Source organism: Giraffa tippelskirchi, chromosome 4, assembly GCF_054371585.1.
Source record: "Giraffa tippelskirchi isolate mGirTip1 chromosome 4, T2T-mGirTip1v1.2.pri, whole genome shotgun sequence".
Lineage (NCBI taxonomy): Eukaryota > Metazoa > Chordata > Mammalia > Artiodactyla > Giraffidae > Giraffa > Giraffa tippelskirchi.
Window position 1 is genome coordinate 175,931,906 of NC_137278.1, and position 19,074 is coordinate 175,950,979.

Here is a 19,074-nt window from a genome sequence, read left to right on the forward strand (position 1 = left end):
ATATATCTGATCAGTTTCATGGACATCACCCCAGTTCTAACAACACAATCCTGTTTCTATATGATGACTTGGACTAGAAAAGACTTAACTTTTTTGGTTATCAGAATTAGATGTTGTATTATTTCTTAGATGTTAATTTGTATATAATTATGAAATACAGCATTCCTATGTATTTGTATACATTTTTCTCAAAATAATGTGGTTTTAAATACAGTATTATCATACCACCAGATTTTAGATATTTTCATTTGAGAATAGATAAGAATGTGAACTAGTTTGTAACTTGTAGTTTTAAATAATTTAATGTCCTTACTTAATAGTTTTATTTTTTTGCTTCTTAGCTTACAACTTTTCTCACAGAATAGATCATTTGTCTTTTGGAGAACTTGTTCCAGGAATTATTAATCCTTTAGATGGAACTGAAAAAATTGCATTAGATCGTAAGTATTTAAAAATTACTGTTGGAATTTGCATGTAGGCAAATTATTCTTGTAACTTTGATAAAACATTTTAATTAATTCTTTTCCTAACCCCCTCATAACAGATAAACAAATCCTTTAAGAGGTTTAAATGGTTGATAATCATTAAGTGACAATGTTTTGTGGAGAGAATGTCCTAGTAGTGGATGAATTTGAATGTTAAAAAAGGTACCATGGAACAGAATAAGGAATTAGTCAAAAGTAAGCAGGACAAGGAATAGAATTTAAAAGCTCTCTAAATGTATGAAAAGTTAATGTAAGAGAGTATAACTGCTTTTCCATATTCAACAAAGAAAGAATAAAAGAAAATTTGAACATTATAAGAATTTCTTTCTTTTTATAGATTCATAGTTCTAAAATGCTTGCTATACTTACCATATCAGAAACCTCTCTGGAGAAGTTTACAGACATCAGAAACCTAGAATTTTTCCAGAATGGTTTGTTGTTAACACAGAAGTAGTACAAATATCTTTTATAACTATTTGTTTTAACCATCTGTTCCATTTAAAATTTCAGCTTAGCCAAATATGAATGGATTATTTTCTTAAATTTTGTAGCAAGTTATCAGTTCTATTTCCTGAAGATTTTTGGTTGCTTTTCTTCTTAAATACTCATATTGTGTGACATACCTTGATGACTTCTAAAGCTTCCTATGCTTTCCTTTTGCAAAAAGAAGTCTAGCCTTTGCAAAACTAAGTAAGGATTTTATTTTTTTTTAATTCAAATAGATTTATTAATGTACAGTATTTTACTCTGTTAGCACAGTGTTGTAATCAGATACATTAAAGATGCTTTATTTAGAATATTCACATTCGTGAGTATTTTATGTTTCTGTTTGGGAATGTTTCACTTAAGGAAACTTGAAACCTGTGAGTAGAAACATTCTGAGAATTATAAGCTTTATTCTGTGTAACCTCCTGTTAAGTATATGTTCATTCCACACCAAAATACATTAAATATTAACTGAGGTGCTCATTTGAAACATGTTGGTTAATACTTTGCTTCAAGATCCTAAAATAAACTATAAATTTTTATAAAGAAGCAGATTTAAATATGAACAGATTAATTTTCAGAAGACTCTTGAAGTTCACTTGTTCCTAAATTCAGAGAGACTAAGGTGTTGAGAGTTATTTTGTAAAATGTCATGAGATGAATGTCAGCAGGTTTTCAAATCTTTAGAGCAGGTATGTTCTTCTCCTGCCTAATATATATTCTATTGGGCCTCCTTTTCAAAAAAGAAAAAAAAATTTAGCATCACAGATCTGGTGGGTTCAGGTAACTACCCTCTTTGATGTAGGAGTTTTCAGAGGGTTACTTAGCAGTGACATCTTTAATGTTGTGCAGATTTGGACAGCAAATCTTGCAACAAAATCTAATGCAACAGCATTTTCTGCCTTGCCTGGTCATTAAGTTATCTAACAATCTTATATATCAGACAAATAGTCGGTAGCTTAAAAAGCTTTGGTGTTTCTTTGACCCTCATGGGTTATTATTCATTGCATTGGTACTTCACTCCTCATGGTATGAGATTTCTTTTGTCTCTCCTTTTTTCCTATAAGTCTTAATTTTCCCACTCATGTGTACAGCATTGGTTGTAACCTCACCACTCTCAATTTCATCTTTTTTTCATAAATACGTAACATTTGAACATCTTCTATCATTTTCATGTTGCTATTTTTGTTTATCATATAGTAGAGTTATAAAACATCTAAAAAAGTAAGCACAGATTGAGCGGTTCACTTCATGTCAAAGAATGACTCAAAGCATGAAAGCTCAGCTGACAAGCCAGTTATTGGTGGTAGACAAAGTTGACACCCTCTTGCTCTAATATTATCTGTGTTAATATTTGGGATTGAAATTGAAATTGATAACAGAAGAACTGGCCAAAAACTGTTCGTGTTTTTGAAAGTGATAGTGGTGCAAGCATTAGGTGAAATAGGAAATGGTGAGGTTGAAACAGGCTTTGGTTTATTTTGTTGGAAACTTGTCTAATGTTAGTGTTAAACAGACCATTACTCTTACTTCTCCCTTCTATCTACAGTTTTACCTTTCCCTCTTCTATTCTGAATTATGCTGAGATAAGAGACTGAAAAATTGAATTGATGGAAATAAAAATTTATTCATGCTGAGAAAAAGAAGCAAGACATGCCAAAGTACATACATATACTTACATTCATATGAAATTCTGGAATAGGCAAAACTAGTGTGTAACAATAGAGGGTAGATTAGTGGTTGGCCTAGGCCAGATATGGAGGGAATGGATTGAAAAGGAATTCAAAGGCACTTTCGGGGGTGATTAAAATATTTTATTCATGTACGCAATTTTCATAGACAGTTCTTACCTTATGATGTGAAGTATGTCACAAACATAATGAGGCCCTCTCACTCACTTAGCTGAAAGTATGGATAGATATATCTAGTTCTAAATTTTCTAGAGTGTAAGACCTAGAGAATTAACATGCTGCTTCTTATGTGAATTGTTTAAAATCAATAATTAGTTAAATGCTTTTTCTGATGTATTAAACCTAGAAATGCCTAATGACTATGTATTTATAATCCCTTTAATTACATAGTGACCCCAGGCCATCATTGAGTAGTTTCTTTTTTTTTCCTGCTATCGTATTGATTCTTTGTATTTATCCAAAGACTACATTTTGATTTATTTGCCTGAGTGGTACATGCTTAGTCACTCAGTCATGTCTGACTCTTTGTGACCCCATGGACTGTAGCCCACCAGGCTCCTCTGTCCATGAAACTTTCCAGGCAAGGATACTGGAGTGGGTTGCCATTTCCTACTCCTGTTTGGTTTATTTATCCAATGGCTAATTCAATTTTGGTTTATTTTTTTATCTTAAGATATTAGTAGAAACTGAAAATATTATCTCATGGTGGTTATATACTATTATAACTTTATTTTTATTAGTTTCTGTACTATAAAGAACTGATTTTTTATTTTCCATTTTTGACTGTAAAGGATATCTAATGAGGTCACTAGCTCATCTATTTTTTTGACATCTTCTAATAGATACGTGTGTGTGACTTTTATGCTTACTGAGAATTTGTTTTTTCAAGCATGAATTATTGCTTTCATTGATTCTTTTATAATACTTTTTTTGTTAGACGTTGTTATAAATAGCATTAAATCTCAGATTAGATGTATTTAATAGAAGAATGAAATATATGGAAACAGTTTCATTGCTACTGGATTGATGGAAAAAACTACATTTTGTTTTTATTCTAGACAACCAGATGTTTCAATATTTTATTACAATTGTGCCAACAAAGTTACATACATATAAAATTTCAGCAGACACCCATCAGTTTGCTGTGACAGAAAGGGTAAGTTGAATCCAGCTGGTAAAATGATTTTTTAAATCTTGTATCCTACACGAATATATTTAAATTTTGTATCATGTACATTGTTATTAGATGTTCATAGGACATTTAGAAAAACTGACAAAAAGATAAACATTAAATTTCAAATTTCAAAAAACGTTAAATTTCAGTAAAGTTCAAAAGCATTAAATTTCAAAAAGTAGAATTCTTTTTTTTTAATACATATACTATTTTTGAAATTATTTTCCATTATAGGTTTAAAATGAAGTTTTTAAAGCATTTATAGTTCTGCTACAAAATTAGGTTAAAGTATCAGGTAATGCCCTCCCTCATTTAAAATTTAGAATGCATTGATCTTTTATTTTAAGCAAATAAAATATCAGAAATGGGTACTAAATGTATGTTTTAGAGGAGGAAATCGAGTAGATTTTAAAAATTTAGAATGTTTTCTGTCAATAAAAAACTGTTAAACTATGATGATATCAGTTATTTTACTCTTAATATCTTAATTTTTAATGTTTTCCTATGTATTGGTATAAGCAGGTTTTTATCTGCCAACAGATTTTCTAATTTCACCATTATTTTTTAATTAATGTACCTATCCTGGGGCATGCATGGTTATTGTGACTCACATAGCAGATTTAGAGGGTTTTCCTTCTTAAGTTAGGGCTTTGTATTCATCTATTAATAATTGAGAGGAAAAATGTTCTGTAACCTTAGGGTAGAGTGGCTCTATAAATAAATATTGACAGTGAGGAGCAGAGTTTTAGAATTGGACAGTTTAACAGATTTCTCATCTACTCTGGGACCATATTTTCTTTCTTCTCTTTTTTCTTATTTTATTTTTATAAGTTACATTTACTTATTGTGTTCAAATGTGAATATTCAAATACTAGTATCCAGAAAAATTCCAAAATTTAAGTGCTTTTAAAAATTTGCTTTCCTCCATGTGAGACTTTCCTTTGATAATCTTATGACTTATGTTGATTATGAGCTCAATAACTGTAGAATTTTCTTTATTCTTAGGAATCTAAGTACTAAAATTTTTATGGATGTAGTGTCATGTGTTTATAACTTTTCAAATGGTTAAGAAGGGAAAAATCAAGTATATATATATATAACTGTGTGTGTGTGTACACATAGAGAGAAACTAGCTAGTGTCTATAAGTGTATATTGTGCTTGCTTTTCTGTATGGCTGGGGAGATACTATTTTTCGCTAAGGTTGGAAACACTGGAAGGTCAGACAGTCTACACAGTGACAGGGCTTTGGGGAAAATGAGTGATATACATTGCTAAGAAAGTGTAAAGTGGCATAATCGCTTGGAAGGGAGTTAGGCAATATCTGGAAAATGACGTATGCATTTACCCTTTGACATAGCAATCCTACTTCTATAAATTGAATCCAAAGATACAATGATGTGTGTATGAGGCTATTAGTTGTGTTATTTGTAATTGCAGAGACTGGAAACAACCCATGTGGTACATCCACACATGGGGGAGCATGCAACTTTAAAAAGAGAGAGAGAAAAAGATACCTATTTACTGATTTGAAATTATCTCCAGGATTTTTTTTTAATAATAAAAGTAAATCAAAAAAATAAATAGAATACCAGAGCATTTCGCCTTTGCGGGGTGTGTTTGTACTGATAGGGTAACTACAATAGTTGTGTTTCACTGTCAGAAAAAGTAACTGAAGTTGGCAGAATGGATGGATGATAAGAAAGGTCAGCACTGACCTTCATTGGTCCTGGACCAAAAGTGAACCATTATGAGTCTTTTGTTATGTATGAGTCTTTTGTTACCATGACCCCTGAAACACCATCCACTCATATAGATGGCGACAGTGTATTTATAATTATGGATGATAAGAAAGATCAGCACTGACCTTCATTGGTCCTGGACCAAAAGTGAACCATTATGAGTCTTTTGTTACGTATGAGTCTTTTGTTACCGTGACCCCTGAAACACCATCCACTCATATAGATGGCGACAGTGTATTTATAATTTTGGCATTATATTTAACTTAACAGAACTCTTAAGATGAAGTCATTTTATATTGGAAACTTGATCAATGGCTTATAAGGAAGCTTGTAAGGAATAAGCTTATAACAATAGTTCTATTGTGCTAATAGGCAAAGAGATTTTGTAGTGCCCACATGAGTTGCTATAATTTTCCTTGTTATTTGTCTTCCTGAAGCTTGTAGTTTAGTTACAACGTAGTAGAAACAGGAAAGGCTTGACACAAAAGTCATAACAAAGCGCTGGGTATCATAGTTGTTTCATGCTATGATGTTGTTCAGTTACTCAGTCATGTCTGACTCTTTGCCACCCCATGGTCTGCAGCATGCCAGGCCTCCCTGTCCTTCACTGTCTCCTGGAGCCTGCTCAAATTCATGTCCATTGAGTCGGTCCTCTGTCGTCCCGTTCTGCATTCAATCTTTCCCAGCATTAGGGTCTTTTCTGATGAGTCAGCTCTTCACATCAGGTGGCCAAAGTATTGGAGCTTCAGCTTCAGCATCAGTCTTTCCAATGAATATTCAGAATTGATTTCCTTTAGGATTGACTGCTTTCAAACTGTGGTGTTGGAGAAGACTCTTGAGAGTCTCTTGGAATGCTATGATAGAAATTTATTAGAAGTTTGCAAGCTTGGTTTTTGAAGTATAAACAGGATGAAACAAAACATTATTTTCTCACTCAGTGTGCACATTATGGTAGGTTTGTAAATTTAGCTACACTCCTTTCAAGAAAAAAATTTCATTTAAAAACTGAACCAGTAGTCAGTCTTTCAAATTAATGTATTCTTTCTTCCTGTAGTATATCTCATACAGTTTAAAACGAACAACAGAAAGTGAAATTGTTTTTAAATTTTTTCAAATGACAGGAAGTAAAGTAAGTATAATTATTTTGTAAATTCTTAGCAAAGAAATACTACAAAAAAGTATGTTAAAATAGGAATGTATTGGGTTGGTTTTCCTTACGATGCTACAGAAAAACCCAAACGAATTTCTTGGGCAATGCAATGGTTTTCAATGATTTGGCCAATGAAGAATGTGCCATATAGTTTTAAAGTCTTGGGTTAATAGAAACCTTGTATGTAAAGTGATTTTTTTGAGAAAATAGGAAAGAATGATTCAGTTCTTTTGATTGCTTCAAAAGCCAGCCATACAAAGAATACAGAATAGAGAACTTGATCTAGCAGGACAATTCATGAAGAGATTTGGATGTCGTTCTTGTTCAGGAGGGCTGGAGGGCTTCCTGTTGACTGTATGCAAGTAGCTTAGGAGGGCTGGAGGGCTTCCTGTTGACTGTATGCAAGTAGCCTAATGACGTGAATCCTGTTGTGTCTTCCGCCTCTCTTTCCCCTTCCTTTTGTCTTCCTTTAGGAACGTGTTATTAACCATGCTGCGGGCAGCCATGGAGTCTCTGGGATTTTTATGAAATATGATCTCAGCTCTCTTATGGTGACAGTTACTGAGGAGCATATGCCTTTCTGGCAGTTTTTTGTAAGACTTTGTGGTATTGTTGGAGGAATCTTTTCAACAACAGGTTAAGATTCATTCCTGTTTTGTTTTTTTTTTTGTCTAATTTCTAAAAGTATTGCTCACACTAAATCAAGATACTTTTACTTAAAAGGGGCAAGAAATATATACATTTTCATGTTTTGATATTTAACGAACTTTTTCTTTAAGATTTAATTTCAAACGTCAAAGATTGTATTGATTAAGTGTTACACTTAAGTTCACTGCATTCAATGATTTAAGGGAGATTACTTAGTGTGGTTGGGCTTCCCGGGTGGCACTAGAGGTAAAGAACCTGCCTGCTAAGGCAGGAGATGAGAGAGATGTGGGTACGTTCCCTGGGTCAGGAAGATCACCTCAAGGAGGAAACGGCAACTCATTCCATTATTCTTGCCTGGAGACTCCCATGAACGGAGGAACTTGGTGGGCTATAGCCCATAGGGTCGCAAAGAGTCCTACACAACTGAAGGGACTACACACACACTGTGCTAGGAAGAGCCTAGAATTGAACCCAGGTTGTGTCATTTACATGGTGGTAGCCCTGTGTCAGTCACCTACATTTTCTAAAATTTTCTCTCTATAAAAATGCGAATAGTAATATCTAACTTGCAAGTGTGTTGTAGGATTAGATGAGAAAATGCCTGGAAACAGTAGATAGTTTGAACATAAATTTTCCTTTTCAATTAAGGTATTTTTAACAGTACAGAATGTAAAATTATATTTTATGATACGTTGTACTATGAAATACGTGCAGCCAAATTTTTAGTTAATAATATTTTATGAGTTTTGATCATTTTGCTTTAATGTTATGGGATTTTCTCAAAGGTAACTTGAAAGAAAAAAAGAAGTGCTGTATTGTGAAGTTAAAGTGTTAGTCACTCAGTCATGTAGCCTGCCAGGCTCCTCTGTCCATGGAATTCTCCAGGCAGAAATACTGGAGTGGGTACCATTCCCTTTTGCAGAATTGTAATTGTGAAAATTTGAGTGTTAAATATAAAAAGAAAATAGAAAGGATAAAGGAAATATTCGGTTGGTGCAAAAGTAGCTGCAGTTTTTGCATTGTTGAAATTTACCATTTGATATTAGAATGCATTCTAAATAAATGTGCTTATGTATACATCATTTTAATGTGCATTTCTCGCTTTATGTTTTTGGCTAATGACTTATTACTTGCTGTTTATTTTATATTTATTTTAGACCATGGAAATGATGTTAGACAAAAAGCAAGTTTAAGCGATTTTCTTATTTGAGTTCAAAATGGGTTGTAAAGCAGCCGAGACAACTTGCAACATCAATAGTGCACTTGGCCCAGAAACGGCTAATGAACATACAGTGCAGTGGTGCTTCAAGAAGTTTTGCAAAGGAGATGAGAGCCTTGAAGATGAGGAGTGTAGCGGCCGGCCATTGGAAGTTGACAGCTTCAGTTGAGAGCCATCATTGAAGCTGATCCTCTTATAACTACAGAAGTTGCAGAGGAACTCAACATCAACCATTCTACGGTCATTTGGCATTTGAAGCGATTTGGAAAGGTGAAAAAGCTTGATTTAAGTGAGTGCCTATGAGCTGACTGAAAATCAAAAAAATCATTTTGAAGTGTCTTCTCTTTTTCTGGGCAACAACAAGCCATTTCTCAATCGGATTGTGATGTGCAACAAAAAGTGGGCTGTATACGACATCCAGAGATGACCAACTCAGAAGCTCCAAAGCCCTTCCCAAAGCTAAACTTGCACCAAAAAAGGGGTCATGGTCACTGTTTGGTGGTCTGCCGCCCGTCTAATCCTCTGTAGATGAAATCATTACATCTGAGAAGTATGCTCAGCAAATCAGTGAGAAGCACGGAAAGCTGCAGCACCTCCAGCTGACACTGGTCAACAAAAAGGGCCCAATTTTTCTCTACAACAATGCCTGACTGCAGATCTCACAACCGTTTCAAAAGTTGAACGAATCGGGCTATGAAGTTTTGCCTCATTTGCTGTATTCACCTAACCTCTCGCCAACTGATTACCACTTCTTCAAGCATCTTGACCATTTCTTGCAGAGAAAATGCTTCCAAAACCAGCAGGAGATAGAAGATACTTTCCAAGACTTCATCGAATCCCAAAGCACGGATTTTTATACTACAGGAATAAGCAAACTTATTTCTCGTTGGCAACAATGTGTTGATTGTAATTGTTCCTATTTTGATTAAAAAAAGATGTGTTTGAGCCTGGTTATAATGATTTAAAATTCAGTCTGAAACTTCAGTTATTTTTGTACCAACCTAAATAGTTCCTTTTTTATGCTAACTTCTGTTTAATATTACATTGGAAGTTTATAGTTTGAATTATATTTTTTAAATGAATGAATAGCTTTTTAATGAAAGTTTTGGTTACTGCTTTATTTACAATAGAGTCATTTAAATTTGTGGTGGTGTAAGATATATTCAGCACCTTTGAAAAGATTGCTTTGTCAAGGTCATGAATTATGTGGCCTTCTGATTTTGAAAAGAAGTTCACTTATTTTAAAATCCAATTGTCTTGATATTTTCAACTGTGGATGTCAATAAAGCAAACTGTTTCCTTCCTTAACCTATTCCATTGTAATTAGTTGAGTTTTTTATTCTTACTCACAAATTTAGGAAGTAAATAACATAGGTAATTTAATTAAAAACAAACTTTTTTTTGTTACAGGCATGTTACATGGAATTGGCAAATTTATAGTTGAAATAATTTACTGTCGTTTCAGACTTGGAGCCTACAAACCTGTCAGTTCTGTAAGTGATAAAATGATGTCCACCCTAAGTCATAGTATCATTGTTAAATCTAAATATTAGCTCTTGGTGCCCGAAAGAAATTGCCCAAAATAAAGCATTATGTTTAGAGGAAATAGGGTAAGAAATAAAACTCATACTTTGGTCTTTTTGTTCCTCCCTAGGTTCCCTTTGAAGATGGCCACACGGACAACCACGTACCTCTTTTAGAAAATAATACACATTAACACCTCCCAAGTAAAGGAGAAGAACTTTTTGCCTGAGACGTAAAACCTTTTTTAATAATAAAATATTGTGCAATATAGTCAAAGAAAAGAAAACATGAATGAGAAGCAGAAGTCACACCTAGGGAAAAACAAAAAAACAAAAAACTCAAACTGAAATCCTATATGTTTCGTGTCTGTTACAAATGTTCTAGAAGAAATTATGCAGCTAATCTAATCAGTGAATAAGCCCAACTGGAGTATTGCTTTGAACATGACCCCTTCTGATATTTTCATAGCAGATGGGCAGTATCGAAATCAGACCTTGCTTCTTGATGACAAAGAGCCTGAAGGAAGAAGTCAAACCACATTTAAAGAAAATGGCATTGATAAGTGCAAATCTTTTCATCTCTTTGTTTTTTTAAAGATATGATGTCAGAATAAAATATGTAAAACATATGGAAAACTAGTCTAAACTTTAAAAAGTGTGGTCAGGTCACATTGTTAATAAAGGAAAAGAAGGCGGGGTCCCTATGTGATAGCCATATTACTGTTAAGCCATAATGACGACCATTTATCCAATTATTGGGTCTTAGGATGGTAACTGCTTTTCTTTAAACTCTGGCTATTGACATTTCTGATTGTTCAAGGCAAGGTCGTGAAAGACTAAGGTAAATTCTTAGAGGGGCAGATGCTGTAATACGTAACAGAGGTATCATTCACAAATTGTATAGTGGCACGTAGGCAGGGAGAAGAAAGCACATGTTTAAAAAAGATGCTAAGTTTCCTAATCTGATCGTTATTCTTGTTAGAGTTTGGGAATAGGGGGTGAGTAATAAAAAGATCCACTGCTAATGATGAAAATTATCAGTTTGTAAAATATTGAGAGGAAAAGTAGCATTTTTTATGTGTTGTGATATTGGGCAACAGGGTAACTTTAAAATAGAAGTATGAGGCAAATATTTAAGTAAGACAAGATAATGTCAGATCTGAGAGATTATCATATTAAACAGTGTCATATTAAACAGTCATATGATTAAATGTTTATCATATTAAACATTTAAACTGTAAAACTGTATTATGAAAGAACTATCTGCATTCAGAGTGTCCTGAATGTGATTGATTCTGTATTAGATTGTGTTGGTCTAGATTTCTTACTATTTAAAGATTAATTTAAAATTTCTTGACTGTAAAGATTTAAAAAAGAGGGGTATGTCACTCAGTTCAGTTCAGTTCAGTTGCTCAGTATGTCACTCAGGTGCTGTTAAAACCAAAATTTGGAATATGTGTGCCAACATCATTTTTCCTTTTGTAATGCTTAATAATGACAGTAGAAGAATCATCAACCAGTTCCTCATGGTCTAAGTCTTTTAAGGAAATGGGGAAACAAAAATTCCAGGTAAGTAACAAGATTAAGACTAAAAAGATTTTAAATGGTGGTTTTTAGAGAATAGGACATCACAAGTTAGAGTTTTTCAAATTCCTTTCTGTTAAAAGGTAAAAGAAAAAAAATGTCCTGTTGAAAGCAGTTGGGGCAGCTAATGGAAAGAAGAAGAAATATTGATAAAACTACTTTATAGTAAAGCTTATATAAGAATGCTGTTTTGCAAATAATAAGAGAAGCATCATTGTTTAAAATATACAGTTGATTAAGAGCCATTAAGTTAACTGACTAATATAAGTGACAAGTTTATGCTTTGAAAGATTTCTGAATTCAGAAAATTCCAAATAATGAATGGCCTTCTCATTATTTAGAAATTTCTGATTTCTTCAGATGTTATTTCCAATGAAGGTAGACTAGGAAAAGGAATTTTTAATTAGAATTTTAGCTATTTTAGACTGAATGTTGGTTCTGTAAATCTGCTTGTCAGCAAGTTCAATTAAGTTTCAGGGTTATTTTAGTAGGAAAAACTATTGATTTAGAATTATTTTCTTTCAGTTAGGATTATAACAGCTAAGTATCTTTAAGAAGGATTTTAAAAATTATTTTGGTACTTATATATGATTTTTAATTGTTACCGTTTTTTCAAATACCATATTAAAATTGTAATGGTATTAATCTGTCCTATTAAAACTGAGTATAAAAGGAAATTCCTTGAAGCAAAATCCTACTTTGCCACTGATTTCCATTTTAAAAGTTTTGAAAGGTTTTCACCTGAAACCCCTCGAATAGTCAGGGTCAGATTTTGGACAATCAAAGTATTAAGATTCTGACCAGCCCTTTGTGTGATAGGTGATGAAGTACACTTGTGTATTAGGATTAAGTAGCAGTTTTTGACCTCACCAAGTGTTTCTTCTCCATGGCAGAGAACACTGTACTGGCCTATCTATCTATTGGCATGTACCTAGGGATGCCTCTAGTAGCATACCCAAGTTTATTACTCAATTTTTTATTTTATTAGGGCATTCATAGTATCTATGTGTATATATTCCATCCTAAATATTTTAAAATTGAGATCTGGAATTATGTGAAATGAGTTTTCTTCTTCATCTGTGTTTGCACACATTAGCCTATAAAAAGAGAGGAAATGTTTAAATGAAAAAGATGAATAATTCTCTGCTACAATATTTGTACATTTCAGACTACCTCTTGGGAAAAGCTTAACTCAAAATTACACATTTCTAATTCTTGACTTAGATGATTAATATTATGCTTTTCTCATATACATTTTATGATATAAAGCACTGAATTTTTGTAATAAAACTTTACTAATGACAAAGTTTATAATCTTTAATACAAGCTTTGGAATTCATAAAGGAATGACTAAGATATAATTTTTTTAATGGTATAAAGACACATGTTGTGCATTTTCTTTTTATGTCTTAGGTTAGTGATTCAGGTACCAAAAATTAAATTTACATGCAGCTCCTTTGTTTCACAATTTAAAACATTTAAACTTAAGTTTGAGATGTGTATATTTTTTAAATACTTAACCTGAGCCTTAGGATCTTTAAAATCTCATCAGGCCTTTAACCTAGTACTTAAGCTTTTCCCTGTCTGTTTGGAGGTCTAGCAAACCTTTAAGCCAAAATAAGTCACCCTTTGTCAACACTATCCAAATAGATCACTACTTGATCACTACCTTATGGTATGAAGCCTGGAGTAATATCCAAGTACTATTTATTTATTGTAATTCCTCCCACCCCTTTTGGAATATTTTAGTGATTAAATCAGCACTATTTTAAGAGTAGGAAACAAAATGCCTTGGATTTTTTTTTCTTGTAGTTTTTTAAATTGTTTTAACAGAAAGAAACACAAAAGGCTCATTCAGTGTCTCAATCCTGAAGATTTGGACTCAATAAAATAATTGTACAATAATTATTTTGTCCTTTTACGATCATGTACCCCCAAATAAGCCTTAGTTCCTCATATTTAAGCTTCTTTTTTCTCCTAGGAAAACTACAGCAATCTTTATCATTCAGTATCTTTCCTTTTGCTTCAGATGGAGCTAAATTGCTGTATCATATGGCATTTGTTCTATATTTTTCGTGTTGTGAGTGAGTAAAAGTTGATTCCAATTTATACACCTGTAAACAGATTATAATCAGCAAAACATTTAATAGTTTTGTTTCAGCGACTGCAAGTTGTATGTATCAAAAGACATTAACAATTCTTCCAAATTCATTTATGCTATTTGTGAAATAATTTTAATGTAAAACCCAGAATGAGGAGGTGTGGCAAAAGGTATACATTGATGTAAGATACATACTACATACTAAAGCAGACCTTCATCAACATGGCATATAATTATGTAGTAAATATTTTGTAAATTCTCTTCTGCTTTCAAGCAACTATACAAATTAATTTGGTGATTTCTTGTATTATACTTACCTTTGATTTCTTTAAGATATTTTTCTAGAATTGATGAAATTGACCCAACTCCACATCTTTCCAACCCATTTACAATTCCAGCTTGGAACTGATATTTCAAGTAAAGTAGGGATACACCTAAAATATTAATCTATTTTATATCAGAGAGCTCTTTCTAGCTGTTAACACTCAATTTCAGTTAAATATCCGTTGTCATAATTGCATCTGCACCTCACAGGGCATTCCTCTCTCTCAAGCCAGTTATATCTTAAAACCAGCAATTCTAGCAATTTGTTATATTTTTAAAAGGTAATCTAGATAGTGAGCATTTTTTAATATGTGTATATGGTTCCCAAAACATAATTTTTAGATTTGCAGAGAAAAGGTACAGTGGAAAAGTTATATGGAAATTTGCATGTGATTCTTGTGAACTTTGAAACATATTGATATTTTTAGAAACATTCAGTTCAGTTTATTCACTCAGTCGTGTCCGACTCTTTGCGACCCCATGGGCTGCAGCACACCAGGCTTCTCTGTCCATCACCAACTCCCGGAGCTTACTCTGACTCGTATCCATCGAGTCAGTGATGCCATCCAACCATCTCATCCTCTGTCGTCCCCTTCTTCTGTTTTCAATCTTTCCTAGCATCAGTCTTTTCTAAGGAGTCAGTTCTTTGCATCAGGTAGCCAAAGTATTGAAACTTCAGCTTTAGCATCATTCCTTCCAGTGAATATTCAGGACTGTTTTCCTTTAGGATTGATTGGTTCGATCTCTTTACAATCCAAGAAATTTAGGCTGACCTAATTTAATTGTTAATGCTCACTGTGAGATAACACACTACTTGGCTATTAGTCCCTTCTCAAGTCAATTTTACCTTGAGATTCTAAGTCAGTTATTTAAATGAGCTAAAAATTTAAATGAGTTAGTTAAATTTTATACAAGCTGGAGATGTTAGGTTAGTATACAATTGTGAGAAATGTTTTTCTGACTTGTGTGCCCATCAGCCTCAACTTTTTCTAGAATTAATTGCCTCATGTGTTGACTGTTTTCAGTTCTGTAATGTTTGTTATTGTAGTATCTTGTGGGTGCAGAATATAGGGATTACCAAAGCTTTTTAAAACTAAGCTTTTCTTTGTACTTACTGTCCCCTTCTCCATCAAAAGTAGAAAGTTCTTATTGGATTGTATATATTAGGCACTCAAATTATTGTTAATTGGTCTTGATACAAAGTAGCTAGGGGTTTTCTTTCATGCAGATACCTACTTTTACAGCTTAATCATCACAAGAGAACTTGGTGTCATTTCTCTAATATGGCAGGTAGAACATTCTTCAGCATGTGTTACCAAATTGCAAGTCCATGTGCCTGACTCACAGTGAGGTGTGTCAATACTAAAACATTAGAGTTTGGAACAGAGAAGGGTTTATTACAGATTCATACCAGGAGAAGGCAATGACATCCCACTCCAGTACTCTTGCCTGGAAAATCCCGTGGACGGAGGAGCCTGGTAGGCTACAGTCCATGGGGTCGCTAAGAGTCGGATACGACTGAGCGACTTCACTTTCACTTTTCCCTTTCATGCACTGGAGAAGGAAATGGCAACCCACGCCATTATTCTTGCCTGGAGAATCCCAGGGACGGTGGAGCCTGGTGGGCTGCCGTCTATGGGGTCGCACAGAGTCGGACACTACTGAAGCGATTTAGCAGCAACAGCAGCAACATACCAGGAGATGGGTGGCTCATGCCTTAAGAAACCCAATTGGTGAAAGCTTTCAACAAGCCCCTTTAAAAGCAAAAGGTGAGGGAGGGGAGTGGTTAGTTGTTGCAGACTTCTTGGCATCAGATCCTTTGTTCATGAGGTCAGGTCATGATCGGGTAACAGTGTTCCTGTAAATCTCTACCAAACTAATGTTATTCTCTGTCCTGTCAAGAAAGGGCAAGGTCTCAAGGCACAGCTTGCATCCTCGAAGGTCCCGGTCCTGGCTAAGAGGAGGCAGATCTCAGTTGGCAGCTCCCTCAGGGCCAGGTCCCCAAACCCTGCCAAGCTGTCATCTCTGCCACACACCCAACCCACTTGGCCCTCAGTCTCCTCAGGCTGCCCAAGAAGAGAGGAGACCAGGTCTCACAGACTGCAGCCAAAGCGATGGCTGTGCTATTTCATAGCAGAGACAGGGATAGGGGAGAGGTTCACTGCTCCTCAAGGTCTGGGCCAAGGCTAGTGGAGGGCCTTAGTAAGGGCTCTGGAGCCCTGCAGGACATAGTTCCCAGTCTCTTCCCTGAGTCCTCCGGTTCACTTGCTGGCCCAAGGTTGGATGAGCTGGAGGGCCTCCAGGAGAAGGCCTGAAGCTGTCTTTCCACCCGATGACCATCACACCACTGACCCTTGGCTGAATCACTTCCCTAATGGTCCCTCATTGACAGTTACTTGTGGGGCGTGCCCACTGTGGCACTGACCAATAACTGAGGACAACTAATGGCTGCTCACTGACAGATTGCTGCTTGTGGGTGGGGCCCACTGAGGCACTGACCAATGGCTGAGCAAGACTTTTTGCCTAGTAACGGTGCAGAGTAATGAGGCACAGCAATAGCTGCCTGTAAGGGCTGTGCTCATCCTGCTCTGTACCCTACTAATGGTGTCTGAAAAAAACAAAGCATTATGGGTATGTGTTAATTCATATTCATCTGGTAGTTTCTTTTTATTTTCCTAAGGATGAGGGAGGAGATCTACTGCAGTAGTCAGCAGTTAAAGATACAACACTAGAAGAGAGGAAATCAGTCTTTAATTCAAATTTTCTTTTAATCAAGTCAAAACTGAATGTGTGATCAGTGGAATTTATTGAATTGGTGAAACATAAAATAACCAAAAGATAGTAAATTCTTAGAACTATTATGTTTTGTCCAATTTCATTGAATTATATCGATTTCATTTTTATCATCTATAGTTTTTATCTTAATCAACTCAAACATATCACACAGAAATCTCAAACTGAAGATAACCAGGTGCTTTCTTTCAGAGCTGAGTTTTCTGCCCTGGAAAGTAGTTCGCATAACTTAGATGAGATTGAGAAAGACATTGCCTGGAAGAGTCTCCCCGCCCTGACCCCAAATGCGCTGTATGGGGTTCAGAAAAATCTCAATACTAGGCTAGAAGTTGCCCTCACAGCTCTAGTACACTTCTACCACCTGAATGTGCCTTTCTGAGTATTAACCAGTTATCCCAGGAAGTGAGCATACGTATAACTACCATTGTTAATGTTTTATGTTCATATAATTTCTAGTAGTTATGATTATTTTTAGTTACGTAGGCCCCAGGTACTGTTATTTGAATCATATCCCATGTTTTTAACATGAAGTGCTGCAATCTAAAATGCACTCATCTCTCAAATATGAGGAAAGTTGGGATAACAGTTATATTATTAATATAGGAATTTGAGAACAGATTTTTACTAATTTATTTGCATTATACATAAAATATTTTTAAACAAAACAACACCTGTTCTCTGAACTTCGAGTGACTTAATGAAGTCTGTCCTCTTCTGCTGCGCATTGTACAGGTAACATTTTGCAACTGGAGTGATCAAGATTTTAGCAAGTCCTAGTGATAGTGAACTTCCCCACAGAAAATATGACTAGCATTTAAAGTTTTATTTGCAATTTTGCTTTTCTCAGTGGCAAAGATCAGGAAAATGGGTTTTTACGTGATTTTAGCCTAGGGCCTTCCTCTAACATCAGTCACTCTAATTGAAGGCCTGGGCAATATAAGCTTAAATATAAGGGATTTGGCCACTTTAATGAACAAGAGGAAAACTCTTAGGAGATAATCAGGAAAACTGATGATTCAAAAGATTTAGAAATAATAGTTGTCAAATTCAAATTACGAGAACCAATTTTTACTTAAAAGCATAATAATCAGACATAATGAAAATATGCTTGAGCCCGCCCTCTATACACATTAGTTACACCTCTTGGTTTTCTTCAGGTTTCAGATATGGGTATAATTAAGGAAAATGTTAGATGTGAACCCACTTTTCTAATTCCCCCAGCCCTCAACCAGGACTCCATAGTATAGCACAAAAAGAAAGCAGAAACCTCCATGGAGAATTGTTTCTCTTACAGCATTTATGACAATGTTGAGACCTTTGTCTACTTATCTTGATTTTCAGCCTTCATACTAAGTACACTAAGTATACTAAGTACACTATACTAAATGGTTCCAGTGACAACTGCCTTTCTTTAGCATATCTCAGCTCCTGTCATGTGTCCTTCCATGTTTAGTTGACGTTAGTCCTCTCAAGGAGAACAAAGCTAAATATGGGAAGATGGGTGTCCTTTGGTGTTTTATATTCAAGAGCACAGAACAGTGTTAAGAAACAATCTGGAAACAATTTTTTCCTAAAATTTGTATGATAATTGGCTATGACTTTTCTTCTCTCACTGAAATGAAATGAAAATGTGTAGTTAAGAAGTAAGGATGAATACATGACAGCACATTTGACAGGTAATGATGGGCATATTTGTTACCTAATCTTGAGAACCACAGTTGCTGTTTTAGAGGTATCTGAGAGGTTCCAGACAAAGGGAGATTGCCAAATGTTCTTAGACCTTGAGTGTGCTAGATGCCCTAAAGTAGGAGAGGAATTTGTAACAGAAGCTCACGATGAAGAACCACACATTCCGAGCCACCTGAGATCTTGCAATGAGAAGACGCCAGGCGATGAGGAAGAGAGCAGTATTAAAGAGGTAGTGAATATTTCGGAGCCTGGAAACAGACATATATAACCAAAGTCAACACAGTACCAAATACCCAACTATGTTACCTAAAGAGTAAATGTATCTTTCCTGGCTGTGACCAGCAAATAATTAAGCGTCCTCAGGTATGTGGCACTATCTGATAGCCTTTTGATTTTGATATCTTTCATTTCCACCACATTCCTTCTGAGTAATCATATTTCTACAATATTCCCCTGACTAGTTTCCC

The 19,074-nt window shown here is 34.7% G+C and overlaps 2 protein-coding genes across 6 annotated transcripts in view; one reads left to right on the forward strand and one right to left on the reverse strand.

Moving 5' to 3' along the window:
- Positions 1-10,752, forward strand: part of ERGIC2 (ERGIC and golgi 2) — a 40,078-nt gene extending 29,326 nt beyond the window's left edge. Inside the window, exons 10-14 of the mRNA XM_081591742.1 lie at positions 342-440; positions 3,721-3,818; positions 7,200-7,362; positions 10,004-10,086; positions 10,248-10,752. Coding sequence (XP_081447868.1) covers positions 342-440; positions 3,721-3,818; positions 7,200-7,362; positions 10,004-10,086; positions 10,248-10,310 — 506 coding nt within the window. The 3' untranslated portion in view covers positions 10,311-10,752. The remainder of the gene's footprint in view (positions 1-341; positions 441-3,720; positions 3,819-7,199; positions 7,363-10,003; positions 10,087-10,247) is intronic.
- Positions 10,753-16,874: 6,122 nt separating this feature from the next.
- The window catches only part of FAR2 (fatty acyl-CoA reductase 2), a 168,598-nt gene continuing 166,398 nt past the window's right edge, over positions 16,875-19,074 (reverse strand). For all 5 annotated transcript variants that reach the window (XM_081591740.1, XM_081591738.1, XM_081591737.1 and 2 more), the window contains one exon: positions 16,875-18,855. In XM_081591740.1, coding sequence (XP_081447866.1) covers positions 18,693-18,855 — 163 coding nt within the window. In that variant the 3' untranslated portion in view covers positions 16,875-18,692. The remainder of the gene's footprint in view (positions 18,856-19,074) is intronic.